General features: G+C 37.6%; 1 protein-coding gene across 1 annotated transcript in view; it reads left to right on the forward strand.

Annotated features, from left to right (window-relative positions):
- Positions 1-18,346, forward strand: part of LOC150101229 (MAM and LDL-receptor class A domain-containing protein 1-like) — a 196,981-nt gene that overhangs the window by 35,175 nt on the left and 143,460 nt on the right. The window contains exon 5 of the mRNA XM_090402192.1: positions 13,814-13,852. Coding sequence (XP_090258318.1) covers positions 13,814-13,852 — 39 coding nt within the window. The remainder of the gene's footprint in view (positions 1-13,813; positions 13,853-18,346) is intronic.

Raw genomic sequence — 18,346 nt, forward strand, 5'->3', positions numbered from 1 at the left:
TGTGGAAAGGGAACAAAGGCAGATAACAAAGATGGTGTCAGGACTGTAGCATGTTAGTTATGAGGATCGGCTGAGGGAATGTGGACTGCAGAGTTTGGTGGATAGAAGAAGGAGAGGTGATATGATTGAGACTTTTGAACTGTTGAGAGGTGGTTACAGGGTTGACACTGGGGAGTTCTTTTACTTGGTTGAACAGCGGGAAGGAGTGATGATAAGAGGCCATCCCTGGAAGCACTCCTCACCTTGCAAGAGGGTGAAGAATGGTGTTCTTTGCATGGAGGGTGGTTGAACCATGGAATGCATTGCCTGATGGAGTGGTGAGAGCGAGAACGGTCAATGAGTTTAAGGAGTGGTATGATAGACTTTGTATTTCTCATGGGGGGGGGAACTGCCCCTCGGTGAGTCTTGATAGACTTTGTGTTTCTTAGGAAGGACCTCCCACGATGAGTCTTTTGACTCCATGGAGGCCTAAATAATAATAATAATAATAATAAAAGATGTGCCAAGGCTGTACAAATTGAAAATCAAGCATACTACAACTGGTTTACATCAAGAACAACTCCATCCTCCTTTAGTGCTTATACTCAAGCCTGAAATAGCTTCAAGAAAACTATCAATGCTTCGAAAACAAAGTTTGAAAGAGCAAAAACCAGGATTCACACTTTGCCTCCAATGCATGCATAACTGACCATGGTAAATCACCCCCCCCCCCCAATTATTTAAAGGCACCCAGTTAATAAATGACCACCAGTATGGATTCCATTGCTGCTGATCAACAGGAAATAAGCAGACATATATCACCCATCTTTGGACAAATGCCATGGAGAAGTTTGCTGAATTTCAAGTGGTTGCACTTGATATCTCCAAAGCTCTTGACCAGGTGTGGCACAAAGGCTTACTAAACAAACATCCCTTCATTGGATTTGTCCCAGAACTTCTGCAGTTGGATTGCCAGCTTTGTCTGGATGTACACTGTGTGTGATAATGGATGGTGCCTTATCCTCTCGCCATTCAACTAATGCCAGGGTTCTGCAAGGTTCTATTCTCTCACCAACCCTCTTATTTCTATATATCAGTTGATCTCAGCCGATATATATTTTTGCAGTTGACAGCACATTGCAAACCTTCCTTTCATTTAATAAACCTTACTCAATACAACTCACCTCGATCTAACATCAACTTTCCTTGATTCTGATCTCCAAGCCATCCTACAAAGAAGTTCAGATAATCTTGGAATTACCCTAACATCAAGACTCTCCTGGCATAAACACATGACAACCATTGCATACTCAGCTTCTAAAAAACTAGGATTTCTCTTTCGCTCAAGTAGTTACTTCACCTCTGAACAGCTGTTCTTGTCTTGTCAGATGTCATCTCATTCCAGGAGGTTCACTACCATGAGCTTCCACCATGTACAGTTTTGTGCTTCTCCTTTGCTTTCTTCATAGGATAAAAAGGTCCAGTCCTTAATATTTCTCATCCAATCTGTTCTTTGTTTTCCTCTTCTTCTTTTTCCTTGTATTATTTCTTCTAGAAGTGTTTTTTGTAAGGATTCTTGCCTTAGTATGAAAACCATGGTAGATGGTTTTCCTTTCCTTTATGGTTTCAACAGATTCCTATCTTCTGCAATCATCTCTAATATTTCTAAATTAGTTTTTTTGGCAGTTCATGGGACTCTAAGAATTCTTCTGAGGATCCACATCTCAAAGGCTTTTTGTTTATTTTCACAATATTTTGATATTGTCCAAGTTTTTCCTCCATATAGCAGTGTGGACCATACGTAGCATTTGGACAGCCTAATTCTTGTTTTTGTGTGAATTTCCCTTGAGGTCAGAATGCTTTTCATGCCAATAAAGGTTGATCTAGTAATTTCTATTCTTCTTAATATTTCCTTATCACACTTTCCATTCTCTGTAATTAGTTGACCCAAATATATATAACTCTCTACTTGATCTAAAGTATTTCCTCTGATCTTAATATTTATATCGGGTATTTTCCCTTTTTCTCTTGTTACCAGCATGGTTTTGGTTTTTTTGAAGTTGAAATTAAGTTCATATTTTTCACTGAGCCTCAGCATCTCTTCTAGTAGGTTTGAAGATTTTTTTTTATTCTCAGCTAGCAGCACTGTATCATCTGCATATCTTAAGTTGTTTATATTCCTGCCTCCTATGCTGACTCCTTTAAATTCTTCTAATTGCTGGAAGATAATAAATTTAGTTTAATCCTTTATCCAAGTGTGAGCAAACAAAGTTTGCGCCTGAAAGTATCTTCAGGACTGGGGTAAGGTGGTACAACACCAGGGCCACTCCTTGCAAAGGTAGGATAAGCTACCAACACTCCTATCTCAGTATTTCCTATAATGCAAAACACATCTCCTTGCGGATATGTCTAATGTTATGCATTAAGGGAAGGGCCACTACCCAGACTACTTTCGACCTTTATTGAGGTCTCTTCAGTGGGAGCCAGGCCCAAGTGGAGATACCAGGCAGAAGCATTAGCAGGTCATCTCTACCTATAGGAGTTGCCAAATGGTGTGCCACCCTTGTTTAATAAATTACTCTGGAAATTATAGCAGGTTAACACTGGTGGATAGCCATTGCAGCAGAATAACAGTTGCAAAAGATATAGTGGAATTGTTGGAAGAACACATTATGAGCATATATCATACTAGTGTAAATAATGCAGTGCAATACATAGAGGAGAGGCAAGTATTAGAAGAATTGGATATGAAAGAATCAGAGGTGTATCAGGAGTTGGTTGGGTTAGATGTTAATAAGGCTGTGGATGACATATTATCATGTATTCATAAGGAATATGCACCACAACTGGCTATGTCCTTGACCTGTTTATTTAATGAAAGTCTTGCAGTTGGTAGGGTTCCTAACTCCTTAGGAACCCTAAGGAGTTAGGCCAAGAGCCTTCTGAGGTAAGGTTCCTTGGCCTAACAATGAAAAAACGAATTTACAATTTCAAAATTATTTTTATTGTTCAACATTATCTCCCTTAAAACTAATACATTTATTCCAGCGATGATCCATCACCATTATCCCATCTCTGTAGTGGTTCTCAGTAAGATTTGCAAAATACCCCTCTACAGCTGCAATTACCTCTTGATTCGAAGAAAAATGCTGACCAACGAGAGTTTTGAGAAAAGATAAGTCAGAGGGAGCCAAATCTGGGAAATAGGGTGGATGTTCCAACAATTAAAAGTGCAGATTTCTTAATTTTTCCATTGCCAAAACACCTTTTTTGGGCAGGTGTATTGTCCCGAAGAAAGATGATTTTTTTCTTCTGCAAACCAGGTCTTATCTCACAAATTTTTTTATCTAGTCTGGTTAAGAGTTGGAATAACATTCCCTAGTTATTATTTTACCCTTTTCAAGATAATTAATAAAAACAAAATGCCTTTAGCATCCCACAACACCAATCCCATGACCCTAATGGAACCAACTTTATCTTCTTTGGTGCTGAACAACTGAATTCTGTCCACTGTTTTGGCTGGTGTTTGGATTCTGGTGTGTAATGGTGAATCCAAGTCTCATCCATAGTAATAATCGATGCACAAAATCAGTTTTATTCTTGTTAAAATGCTCCAAGCACTGTTCAGAGATTTTCATGCGAGTGTATTTTTGATCTGCTGTGGAGCAAGCATGCCACCTATTCTTGCGCAAAGCTTTTTCATTTGCAATCCCACATGCAAAATATATCCTACATGTTCTTTTGAAATGCTTATAGTCTCAGCAATTTCATGCACTTTGACTCGTGGGTCAACGAATACCATATCGTGCACTTGATCAGTGATTTCTGGTGTTGTTACACTTTTTGGACATCCTTCATGTGGATCATCTTCAAGGCTGATATGGCTTCATTTAAACTTGGCAGCCCATTTTTTAATTGTCGAAAATGAAGGAGAAGAGTGCCCATAAACTTTTATGAACTTCTAATGAATTTCTTTTGGCGTTAATCCTTCTCTTAGAAAGAATTTTATAACCACATGATAGTCAATATTATTCATTTCAAGGGATACAGACAACACTTTTGCTTCAGAGAGATGTATAATACAAACTATTTGATAGAATGACTTGCAATTTCATGTTGGATGCTTATGACAGATGTACCAACTTAGAAAATCGGAAAATAGACTGGATGTAGATAGCATCTTCAGACTCTGCTGATACTATATATACTAATCTTAAACTTACATTTAATAAAATATATAACAAAGCAATAACAAAAATAAAAATACTCTCTCAAACCAAATAATATAAAACATATTAATAGATACAATATACAATAGAAACAATATACAATAGAAAGAAAATATGCCTTATGGAAACAAACTACTTAAGAGGTTGCCTAAGAATACAGTATTACAAGCTGAATACAGAAGAAAACAGAACAACCTGACAAAGGAGATTATAACTGCAAAAAGAAATGATTATAGAAACAAATTAACAACAGCTCAGAGCAACATAAAGGATATTTACAACTCGATCAACAAAATGCTAGATGATACACACTGCCATTGCCTCTGAAATGGTAAAACACAGCTTTGCTTGCAAGCCCAAATCCCTCAGATAGTTGGCAAACAACTTTAATCAGCACTTTGGGAAGTCTGTCCAAAATCTGAGGGAAAAAAATTCTTCCCTCACACCAAGAAATATTCTCCATTAGGACCACAGGCAATCCAGTCATTGCAGTTCCAAACAGTAACAAAGGAAGAACTGTCACTTGCAATTCACCAAATTAATCTCAATAATTCCTAATATAAGCAATTAGACCAAAAGACATTAAAAAGATGCTCAACTAACCTATGTTCGGTTATACTAAAACTTTTAAAGTATTAGAAATTAAGTATGTACCTGAACCACTAAAGACTGCTTTAATCACTACCATACATAAAAATGGAAATTATAAGTAACTATACATCCATTGCCACATTGTCAGGAATCAACCAAATTATGGAGCACATTATGTATTGCAAACTCTCTACATACATAAAATAATTCCACCTAATTCCACTAACAATATGGTTTTATTTTGAAAACAATAATGGAACAAAACCCCTCCTGGAAGATTTCACAAACCACATAAATGCTGTGTTAGATAAAAACCCAAATAGTATTAGTTGTTTTTATTGACCTAACAAAAGCATTTGACATACTAACACACAAAACATTGCTGAGTAAATAACACATATCCGAATCAGAGGATGTCTACTCCTGTGGTTCAAAGCATACATGGAAAACAGAAAGCAATTTAGACAAAGAGCAGTTCTTTCTCATATTCTGTTTAACATATACACACAACATTAGCCAACTTCTCCTGAAACGTAATATCTTCCAATATGCAGATCGCATGGCCATAGTGTCCATTCACAATGATTCAAAGTTTACACATATATGCAACATGGCATCAATCTGATCACCAACTGGCTAACTGAAAATGGCATATATATAAACCCTGAAAAAACCAGCTAATGATCTTCAAAAATTCCCAGAACCAACCTATAGAAACTAAATATCTTACTTACATCCATCCTCCTATACACAAAGTACTTATTAAAATCACAACCATGACAGGTGAAAACAGCACATTATCTTGGACTTCACTTCGATGCTGGTCAAAGTTGAAATAGCCATACAAATTATCTACACAAGAAACTCAAGATAACAGCAAGCAAACGATATCGATTTAAAGACATTGCTCTGACATACATAAAAATACTAATCTACAAGGCATTACGTGGAAACATTTCAAGATACGCAATTACATCATATGCATTCTGCGCAGACTACAGACTTAACAGATTACAATCATTGAAAAATAAAATGGTAAAACTGATATTCTGGGAACAAAAAGAAGAGCCCACACTCATACAGACTACAACGAAAGAAACCACAAAATATTGAAGGTAAAACATTTATGCCACTACACAGTCATGTTAAAACACTATTTCAGTCCAACCTATAGAGTAACCAGAACAGCTTATCACATAACAAGACTACAGTCAACAAACTACATAACATCTATGGAAAAGGCACCCAAAGCTTCTACATGCCTAACATGATCAACAAACTGACATTTCACAAGAGAGACCTACACAGAACTGAAACCAGCACTGTATAGATATTATAGCGAGGTATAAAATTATTATTATTATTTAAACTTCTACATCCCAGACATCACAGTTATTAAACTTCTACATCCCAGACATGATAAACAAATTACCTTTTGAATACAGAAACCTTACAAACTACAATAGCCTGAAAAGAGCTCTAAGGATATACTATGAACAAGAAACACGCTCCCAAATTACCATACTAACTTAATGAAACACAACATATTCGTTCAGGCTTCCAGTTCAGCAACGCATCAATACATTCCAAGTTATTGTGTGCGTGCGCGTGCGAATTTCTCAATCATAGATTTCGTAGCTTCCCAACACAGCAAAAAAAAAAAAAAAAAACAATACATAATAACCAACTGGTGTCATCCTCAGATAAGCTTACATATAAGCTTCGAGGATGAAAGCAAAAAAAAATTAGTTCTCATCCAGATGTATCATATGTAACCAAATGCATGTAATGTACGTATCGCATGAAAAAACCAATGTACATAATGTAAATATCACATGTAAACAAATGTAAGTAATGTATCATATATAAACAAATGTATATAATAATTTGTAACAAATGTATGTAATGTATATAATAATGGTAACAAATGTATGTAATGTATATAATAACTGTAATAAATGTATGCAATGTAAAAAAAAAAAAAAAAAAAATTCTTTAAAAAAAAAAAAATTACCTCAAGACTTCATGGAGTCAAAGACTCACCTGGGAGGTCCTTTTATCACACACACATTTCATCATACTGTGTCTTAAACACACTCAAACTCCTTGTAGACACCACACTCTCAGGCAAGGCATTCCAATCATTCACAACTCTGCATGAAAAAAACCTGCCTCTCACTCCCCTACTCACACTCTCTTTATACAGTTTCCAGAGATGACCTCTGGTTTTTCCCTGATCTCCCACTATTCTCTGTAGAACTTCTCCACCATTGATCCTATAACAATTTGTAGGTCTCTATCATATCTCCCCTTTTCCTCCTGTCCACCAGACTCTGCAAATTACATCTTCTTAATCTATCCTCATACTCGACATTCCAGAGGTCAGAAACTATCTTAGTCAGTTGCCTTTGGACCCTTTCCAATATCTCTTCATCCTTCTGAAAACCTGGTGACCAAATCTAGGCACAATAGTTAATGTGTGGCCTAATCAAAGCCTTATACAATGGAACAAGAATCTCCCTACTTCTACACGTCAATGTCCTCCGCATAATTCCCAGAAGCCTTTGTGTTGTCTTCACAATTTTGGTGATGTGTCCCCTAAATTTTAGATCCTTATCCACTATCACTGCCAGATCTCTTATTTCCTCTACCTCCAACAATGTATTCTCACCAAGCATAAATTCTGCATCCCATCTTTGTTTTCCAAATTTTAAAACTTTACATTTTTCAGCATTGAACTCCCATCCTCATTTGCTTGCCTAATCACTCAATTTATTGACATCTTCTTTTAAGGCCACAACATCTTCACTACTCTTTATGGTTCGTCCCAACTTTGCATCATCTGCAAACAACTGAATACCTCCATCCAAATCTTTGCCAATATCAGTAATATACAAGTTAAACAGTAATGGCCCTAAAACAGACCACTGAAGCACTCCACTAGTGACTTTCCTTTTCCTGGATATCACACCCCCATACACAATTTGTTGATACCTATCAGATAGCCAGTCTCCAATCCAATGCACTAATCTAATATCCAACCCCATCTGCTTTAGTCTGACTGTCAACTTATCACGAGGTACTCTATCAAATGCCTTTGCAAAATCCGAGTATATTACTGTGTATCCTTCTCCTCTGTCCAAGGAAGCAGTCACTTGTAATGATTGTAATAATTATTTTATAATAATAAAGTAGATTACTAAAACATGACCTCCTTTTAGCAAATCCATGCTGTCCATCAAAGATAATACCATTGTTGTCAACCTAATTCTGGATCCTAGTTCTCTCAAGCTTCTCCAACAACTTAACCACAACACTTGACACACAGATAGGCCTATAGTTTGATGCTTGAGTTCGATCACCTCCTTTATGAAGCGGCATTATCTTGTCCTCCTTCCACTCGTTAGGAACTTGAACGAGTGCAAGACTCATATTAAAAAAAATATGTCAAGCTATTATACATTTCAAAGTCACTACCATCCACATTACCTGGTCTATAACAACATCCCACCAAGTATTTGATTCCATTCATCTCTATCTCACACCATACTGCCTCAAAACCACTGGCACTATTTCCATCTTGCATCTCTACTCTGTATGTAACTCTTTCTCTATCATCAATAGCACCCCCCCCTCCCTTTTTACCCTTTCTATCCTCACAAAACACATCATACCCTTCCATCTCTATTCCTCTCAGGATGTCATCCTCTTCCAACCATGGCTCACTTATTCTGACAATCTTTGGGTGAACAGACGCAATTAGTGCAACCATTTCATCTGCGCTGTTTCTTATACTTCTAGCATTTGTATACAAACACAACAGCTCATTTCTGGATCTACAGCTAGTTCCACTGATACCACTCACTCGATGTGATCTCTCCATGCTCAACTGGCGCCATTTCCCTTGCTGCTTCTTAATTTTAGAACCCTTTCAATTTCAACTGTTTCCTTTTGATCCCTGAAGAGAACGGATTAAGAAGAAACCGCCACACAACAGGAGCCCTATCAATCCACTCCAAGTTCCATGTAGTTAGTTCATTGTAGTTACCTGAAGCACTTTTCTTGGGATGATTAACCGGTGATTGTGCTGATTTTAATCCATTACCAAATCCATTATTTATATTATGGTAAATGGGAAGAGATGCGTCCTTCAATTTCATGAAACTCTTATAGTAAATTCCTATTTCTTCTTATATTGGATGGTTCTATATGACATAGATTTGGGGAACAAAATAGAGACATTGTTCTAATAGTATTGAATATAATTCTCATTGTCTAATTTAAAACTGTTGATTTTACTTGTATACCTACTGTTCAGACAGACAACTGAGCAGTACTTGGTGTTGAGTATGCTAATTCCAATGTAGAAGCACAGAGAGTAGATGCATATGCTAACCAAGATGTACCACTCAGCTTGCTGAGAACATTATTCCTTGTTCTCAGTTTAGCAGCCACTTTATAAAATTATATCTAAAATAATACTTGTGATTGGAATTATAAGGTAGAAAGACAGAAGCATCAGATTCTCTCTCTTTGTGAAACTCCATTTAAGTTTCCATTTCCTAAAAAATATTGCACAGTCTATCTCTGTTCCTATTCAAGTTATTCTCCAAAACCTCTGCTCTTATATGTTGTGTTGCAATTGCAAGGTTATTGGCACAGACAAATCACCAAGAGCAATTAAGAAGGAGGTCTGCTGTATATAAATTAAATAGCAGTGGAGCATGAAGAGATCCATGAGGAAGGCCATCACTTACTCTTCTTGGCTCCACTCTCATAACCCATTGCCACCTGGATAATCCTATCAGAAAGCATCTTGTTTAGTAGGTGAGTCATCTTATTACATTTTGTAATTTTCAGGAACTTGTAAATTATCCCTTTCTCCATACTGTGCCACAAGCTGCAATGAGGTCTATGAAGACAGTCCCAGTTTTTAAGCTTATTGAATCGAAGTCTGAATGTATGTGATGACTGCAAGGGCCTGGGCCTTGATCAGGTGGAAGAGTATTAAAAATAAGATTGCTAACTCGATTATATATAATTCTTTCCATCAACTTTTAGCAAAAGTGATATTGGCCATAGCCTTCTGGTCAATCAGCCAGCTTCCCTGGTTTTAAAATCGCTATGATTTTCACCTGTTTAAACATTACTGGTAATCTACCCTTGTTTAAAATATCTGTGAAAAAATCAGCTGGCCACATTATCATATTGTTACACAATGGATAAGAAATTCTGGAGGAACACCATCAAATCCTGGAAATTTCTTCGGAATGGTGGGATGGGTAACATCTCCTCACCTGCCTTCCGTTCATACTCAACATCAAGTTGATTTTCAAAAACCAGTTTTAGCAACAGAGGCTCTGATTTTCAAGTTTGCATCAGCTTTAAACCATCAGCCTATAGAAGAATATAATCATACAACTTTTAAAGACATTATTTGTGCTCATCTTTAATGGGCATGATATCACCGGCAAACTTCAACATTATCTCCAAAATATATTTTCCAAGCAGCAGCATCAGCCTCAACAACTAAGACATCCCCAGCCTCGAAGCATGCCTTCACATAGGCGACTGAAGAAGGGAGCTTATACAGAAATACGAACTTTATATAAGAGGAATCGTAGGATGTGTGCAAAGACTGTACTAGATGGGACATCTCTCTCTGAAGATCAGCACTACGATTTTATGGAGTTTTGAAGTACTGTCTTCTCCATTCCACCACTGCATTTACCTGATCAAGCCCAGCCTTGTTGTGCTTGGGTCTGTCCCTGAATCAGCCATTTATTTTTCCTGTATTACACGAAGAAATTATATCAACTTTACTTCCTAGTAATTCAGCTTCTGGCCCTAATGACTTTTTATTGTCACATTTAAGGAAAGTGCCCATTCAGAACCTTTGAGATCTTCTGAATATTTTCCTATCAACTAAAGTTATTTAATCTTATTTATGGAACTCAAAAACTATATTTATCCCAAAGAAGTATACCGCTAGTATTGCTGTAGTTTACAGGCCTATTACAGTTTCTTCTTTCTTCTTCTTCGACTTTATCATAAAGTATTAGTCAAGAGACTGCAAAAGTATATCCAACATGATGTTTGGCAGAGAGCATTTGTCCCTTTGGATGGTTGTGCTGAGAACATATATATATATATATATATATATATATATATCTTGATGCATCTTCTTTTAATGCTGTTGGCTTTGCAAGGCCCTATTCTCATGGCCTCTACTAAGGTAGGCCTGCAGGAACTCTTTGACTGGAAAGTCGACTTCCTTCATGTTAGAGGTCTTACCATAAATGTAGAGAAATCCTGCTTATTACACTTGTCCCTTTGGGGTGCGACAAGAAGCTGAAGGTTGAAAATCTTGAGTTTTTTCTGCACGATAGGCCATTGCATTGCCTTATTGTTCTGGAGGAATTGCGATACCTTGGTATCTTCTTTACACCAAAAGGATGGTCTTTTATTCCCTTCTCTTTAGAAAATGCTTTGTCATCTTTAAGAAAAGCTGCTCTCAAACCCCAGAAAGACTTTTCCTCCTTTTAAATTATTTGCTTAAATTAGTGGCTTTGTGCTTCGCAACCATATGCCTGGGGGAGGAGTGTCCTAAGTTTGATTCCCATCAATGACGTGAGGAGCTCAAGGATCTTCCTCAGCCATAGCCAAGTTAGCTGGTCTCGGGTGTGGAGAGCGGGGTTTTTCTGCCAGTTTATCTGGTGTTTTTCATCACGCAAACAGGCAAACCGGTCTGAGGACACACACACGGATTACAGTCAGGAATATTGATCCAGCCATAGGTCTGATTCGTCAGCCTATGCTGGTTCCAGAGCCTGGATAAAATTTGGGGGTACTAGATGGTACTGTGAACTCTCATAAAAAGGGGGAATGCTGTATCATCACATGGAATTTATTTATTTAGTACTGTCCCATATGGATAGGGCTATTTGCCTCTGATATAATAGAATTAAGAAATTAGAAATATCCACTTCTCAAATTTGCAGAGATGCATTTCATTGTCCTATTATCCAGGAAGACCTTCCTGGATAATAGGGCAATGATCTTGGATCCAGATCCACCCTAAAGTATTCCTTCGGTGTACTATAGGGTGGACCAATATGAAGGTGAGCTGATAGAAGCTACATCAGCAGAGTATAAGAAATAGGCCACTCAACTATGTAGCTCTGTTGATGGTGCATCACTTTATGGATCTAATCTAGTGCCTCCCCAGCATCAATGGGTACAGGAAGGTACTTGACTCTTACCTGGTTATGAATTTATTGACTTAATAAGGGCTAGAATCAATGCCCTACTCCCAAGGGCCAGCACAACCCACAGCCATAGAGGCTCTAGCTACATCCTGCCCTACAATAAGTTGTAGGGCAGGATGTAGCTAGAGTGAAACTCTCTCTCATATTGCCCAATGTTGTTTTCAAACTCATGGTATTCAGGTGAAGCAGCATAATGCTGTGGACTCCACATTAAATAACTAGTTGGAAGACTACAGTTGAAACTCACTACAGGATACAGCTGGTATTAGAAAGCCTGATTTAATTGCAAAGAAGGACGAAAGAGTTTGGGTTATTGATGCACAGATAGTGGGTACTGGGTGCCCACTTGTTGTCAGTCATAGGAATACGGTCTCATATTATGGGTGGAATATAGATCTTGCTCGACAGATTGAAGAGGAGTTTAGGGTAGCTCCTCATTTCATTTGTGCTACCATCTCTGAAAATGGTGTATGGTGTCATGAGAGTTACAAAGACTCTTGACTTCTATAGGCATTACTTTGGCTGACATTGAAATTTTGTCGCTTAGAGCTTTGCAAGGCACTCTGGTGGCTTGACTTCTTCACCAACAAATGATCCCTTGTACTGGCATGGGATAGATCTTGGTGTATTTTGGCTTCAGCCTTTCTGGCCTAATTGGGACAAAGCCTTTGTTCTGGTAAACCATAGAATGGTGCTGCATTTCAGTGCAAAGATTTTTAAAATAAAATAGGAGAGGATTTTATCGGATTAATTCAGATGAGATTATAAAATAAAGAGTAGAAGGTGAGAGGGGAAAGAGCAGAGGTCATTCCTGGAAGTGTAAGAGTGTGGTGAAGAAGGGTGTGAAGAGTAGATATTTTAGATGGAGAAATGTCAGTGAATGGAATGCATTACCAGAATGTGTTGTTAATGTAAGAAGGATTTTACGATTCAGTAAGATAATTATGTTGTCATGGAATGAACATTCCATGATGAGCCTACTGGCTCCATAGAGGGTGCAATAATAATTATAATTTTAATAATACCAATGCTAAAGAGGAAGTAATGGATATTTCAGTGATAGTGAACTGAGATGTGAAGTTCTGAGGTACACAATCTTTGTTGTGTGCCTGAGAACTTCACAACTCTATTCACTATTTAACCTATAAAAACAATTATTCAACCTGTGTTGGAGGATTCCTGCTATGGTGAAAATGATGTAGCTAAGTTTGAAGCTGAGGATGCTGGTTATGTCCTTGCATAAAGCTTTGTTCAGACCAGATCTGCACTTATGTTCAGATTTGTTTGCCTGGATTTTACAGTGATGTGGAATTCCTTCAATTCTCATAGCAGTCCATGACTATGGCAAATTTAGGAATGTAGATTGCGAGTTATGAAGTAAACTGAGAGAGTATTAGTTGTACAGTACAGTACAGTAAGTATGAGAAATATGTATGTATGTTCTTGATTGGAGTCTTTCAAATACATATCAGAAGGATTTTGGTTGAGTGGTTGAGAGAGTAAGAATGAAAAATTATCTCTGAAAAACTATAAAGATTCAGTAAAAATGAGGACCAGGTTTATTTGCATGAAAATTGGTGGGTGAATGGAATGTATTTGTATAGTGTGTTGTGAATTTGATTAGTGTGAATTCCTGTGATTAGTTTTTTGACACTTGTTGCTATGTTATAATAATAATTCTGATGTTTATTAACTTATATTTCTTTGTACATTTGAATATATTTATTGTTTTTGTATTTGATATAGCTGAAATAACTACCATAACTCCAGAAGATGATATGCCAGGTAAATCACACATTAATATATATTTAGCTCTATATTATATAAGATCTGAGATTTATTTGTATGTGTTTCTGAATGTTATGTTATGTGTGTTATCACTTAATACAATAAATATTTACATTTTTATTTCATTTCGTTTTGATATTTTTGGTTCAATAAGAAATTTAAAATTAGTACTTTTATAGATATCAGCCAATATGGCTGATATTGTAATAACACTGAGTAAGAAATTGAAAATTTTTGTTTTGGTTTGAAGTAGCTAAGTCTCATTAATTTATGCATATTAAAACCAAATATGGAGATTCTCTTATTAAAGGTATGGTGGATGAACAAGGTAATAGATGCTTTCAATATGAGAAGTAGGTATGCAAGTGATTTAGTGGTAGGAACAAATGAAATGGTTGGGCATAGAGAAAATGTGAGGATGGATATCAGGGGAATTATTAAGAAGAGTGAAAGACAGGAGTGTGTGTTGCCCATATAGGAAAATGGCAACTTGAGATGTGAAAAATGAATGGAATGCTTGTTAGAGCTGTGCGAGGAAAAATAAATTGCAGTGATGTGTGTGGAATGCATTAAGTAGCAAATAGAATTGTATAAAAGAGCAAAATTGCATTTCATTTGAATATATTTGCTGTGAATCAATTGAAGAGAATATTGCTACAGAGAAGTTTAATGAATGATGTAAACAAAGATCAAAGGAAGTCAAAGGTTATATGAATCAGCAGGTGATCAGGTGATATCACCAGCTGATTCAGGATAGATCAGGTGAGACTGAAGTATTTATGAATGGAAAAGGCAGAATGTGAGAAGAGGAATGCCTGTAGGATAGGAAAATGGATGGGGTGGAGGGGGGATTAGATAAGGAAAGAGACACACAATATAAGCAGAGTAGATCCATTTAAATGCAGTAATTAATGCATATATAAGGCCTGTCAGCATCGTAATCGGATTGCCTGGGATGTATGGAAAGTATCTGAATCTAAGGAAATAAATGGAGTAGTCAAAAATTATGAATATGAAGAGACAGAATCAGGTGTGAAGCAGTGACAGATGAGAAATGACACGGATAGAACTGGATATAGACAAGAAATGAATCGTTGCAGTTTTTTATGATTCACAGGAGTATCAGAATTAAGGAAAGATTAAATAGTTGCAGTGAGTGGGTGTATTTACCTGAAAATAGTTGCAGTAAGTGAAACATGGTTGCATGAGAATGATATCCTTTTTATTATTATCATTATTATTATTATTATTCAGATCCCTATGGATTCAAAAGACTCATCGTGGGAGGTCCTTCCTAGGAAACACGAAGTCTAACATACCACTCCTTGAACTCATTGACTGTTCTTGCTCTCACCACTCTATCAGGCAATGCATTCCATGATTCAACCACCCTCCATGCAAAGAAACCACTCCTTACCCTCTTGCTCACAGTTTCCTTTCATATCTTCCAGGCATGGCACTTTGTCATCACTCCTTCACGATGTTCAACCAAGTGAAAGAACTCCCCAGTGTTGACCCTGTAACTACCTCTCAACAGTTTAAAAGTCTCAATCATATCACCTCTCCTTCTTCTATCCATTAAACTCTGCGGTCCGCATTCTCTCAGCAGATCCTCATAACTAACATTGTACAGTCCGGAAATCGTTGTTTTCTGCCTCTGTACCCTTTCCACAGTTAATTTATCCCCTTCAAATCATGGGGACCAAATTTGAGAACAGTAGTCCAATTGTCATCTGATAAGGATCTTATACAATGAAGCGATAGCTCTTTTATCTCTGCAGGTCAGCATCATTCTCAGTATTGCTGCAATCGTCGAGTTACCTTCACCACCTTTACAATATGTTCCCTGAATTTCAGTTTTCTATCATGCATTATTATTATCATTATTACCACGGGACTCCAAGGAGTCCTTAGACTCATCGAGCGAGGCCCTAAACATCATGTCCACACAACTATTCAACATTTTCATAGTATATATCATACCTTGCCTTGAACTCACTCATCGTCATAGCACCCACAACAGATTCTGGTAGCTTATTCCACTCATTTACCACTCTAAAAGTAAAGAACCCAGCTCTAACATCCCTGCTAACCACACTCTTGCCCAGCTTCCATAGATGTCCCCTAGTTCTCCCACCACCAGTCCTGATCTGAAAAATATCCTCTGAATTAATCCTATAGAAATCCTTGAGCAATTTGAAGGTCTCAATCATATCTCCTCTTTTCAGCCTATCAACCAATTTCTGCAACCCACAAATTTTCAACCTGTTCTCATAAGATTCATTCCATAGACCTGCTATCATCTTGGTCACTCCCCTCTGGATCCTCTCCACCTCCTTCCCATCAAGAAGGAACCTAGGTGACCAAATCTGGGCACAGCAGTCGAGGTGAGGTCTTATCAAGGCTCAATACAGAGGAACAATAACTTGCTTATCTCTGCTCGTCAAAGTATTCTTCAGCAACCATGTGATTTGATGAACTGATTTAGCCACTTTTGCAATGTGCCCCCTAAACTTCATCTCCCTATCCACCAACACTCTCAAGTCCCTGGCATCATCAATCTCCTGGAGCACAGTTCCACCAATGTGGTATACTGCTGCTAATCTTTTCACTCCAAAATGCATAACATCACATTTTGTCACATTAAATTGACATTCATTCTCCTTAGCCCAGACCTCCAATCTATCCAAATCATCCTGCAAGATTTTGACATCTTCTGCATTCACTATTGCCCTACAAAACGTTGCATCATCAGCAAACAAATGAACCGTTCCTCTTAGAGCCTTTCCTATATTGTTAATGAACAAATGAAATAGTAGTGGTCCAAGAACAGAACCTTGCAGCACACCACTAGTCACAGGCCATCTTTTGGACTTTATCCCTGAATAAACCACTCTCTGATATCTCTCCATCAACTACTCTCCTATCCATCTCACCAACCCTTTATCCATTCCCATTTGTTGCAGTTTACGGATTAGAATTTCATTTGGTATCCTGTCAAAGGCCTTATCACTGTATCACTGATAAGCAGTATCGCTGTCAATGGGTTTACAGTGATACTGTTTACAGTGATAAGCAGTATCACTGTAAACCCATTACCCTTATCCAGTTCAGCTGTCACTGTGTTATAAAACTTGAGCAAGTTACTGAGGCATGATCTACCCTTCACAAAGCCATGCTGTCCCCCATACAGTATCTCATTTTCATCAATCCATTCCTGTATTTTTCCCTTGACTACTTTCTCCAAGACCTTGACAACGAATCCTGATATGCTGATCAGTCGGTAATTTGCAACAGTAGTCTTGGATCCTCCTTTATGCAGTGGAACTATTTTCCCCACTTTCCACAGCTTTGGGACTAAACCAGACCCGAGACTCAGATTAAACAACATGATCAAGGGCACTGATAATTCTTTAGCCACTTCACGTAAGACCCGTGCCGGTATACCATCCAATCCCACAGATGTATTCACATTAAGGTTCTGTAATAGACTATTCACCTCCACTTCATTCACCACAATTCCCATATGAACTAATAGTTTCTTCATTCTTTCAACGTCACCACCTGGATGATATACTCTTGCAAAGTGCTCACTCAGTAATTCCACTATATTGACTGATTCAGTGACCTCCTTACCATCAGCATTCTTTAAAATCATTCTGCCATGTACAGTTTTTCTTTTACTTGCAGCATTATTGAAAGAACTGTTTGGGATTCTCTTTAGCTTGCATAGCTAGTTTCCTTTCATAATCCACTTTTGCCTTTCTTACCACATTTCATACCCTTCTGGCCTGCACTTTATACCGTTTGTGTGCCTGCAGGTCACATTTCTCTTTAAATTCTCTCCACAGTTGTTTCTTTTTTTGCAGCTCAAGCTTAATGGTGTTATTCATCCATTTAACCCCTACTTGTTTTAATATTCGGACCCTAGGTATACGATCAGCCATAACCTACTGCAAATGCTCCTTGACCACTTCCCATGCTCTATTGACATTCAGCCCTAGCAGTTTTACATGCCATGGCACTGAGCCAAGCAATCTCCTAAGCTTGTCCTACTTGCCAGCATGGTAATTCCACATATACCCTGTCTTAATCAAAAATTCTACACCTTTAGCCACTTCCCAGGCCAAGTGACCTTATAATCACTCTCACCAATAGGTGGCAACATGGTCATATTCATTACAGTCAAATTCTCAGATGCTACTACCAGGTCAAGCACTCTCAAACCCCCTAGTATTTTATATTACATACTGTCTCAGATAGTTATCCCTTAGTAACTGAATAAAATCTCGTTTCTTCCTCCCATGTGTCCTCTCCTCCTTCCAGTCAATGTTACCATAGTTGAAATCCCCCATAATAATTACCCTCCTTCCACTCATTTCATCAATTTGTTTATGCATACTATCTCCACATCTATTCCATCACCTGGTCTATAGCAGCACCCAACGGTATATTTTGTTCCGCTAGTCTCAATCTCACACCAAATAGCCT

Source organism: Typopeltis vanoorti, chromosome 12, assembly GCF_054136105.1.
Source record: "Typopeltis vanoorti isolate ZY-2024b chromosome 12, IOZ_Tvanoo_1.0, whole genome shotgun sequence".
NCBI classification, from domain to species: domain Eukaryota; kingdom Metazoa; phylum Arthropoda; class Arachnida; order Uropygi; family Thelyphonidae; genus Typopeltis; species Typopeltis vanoorti.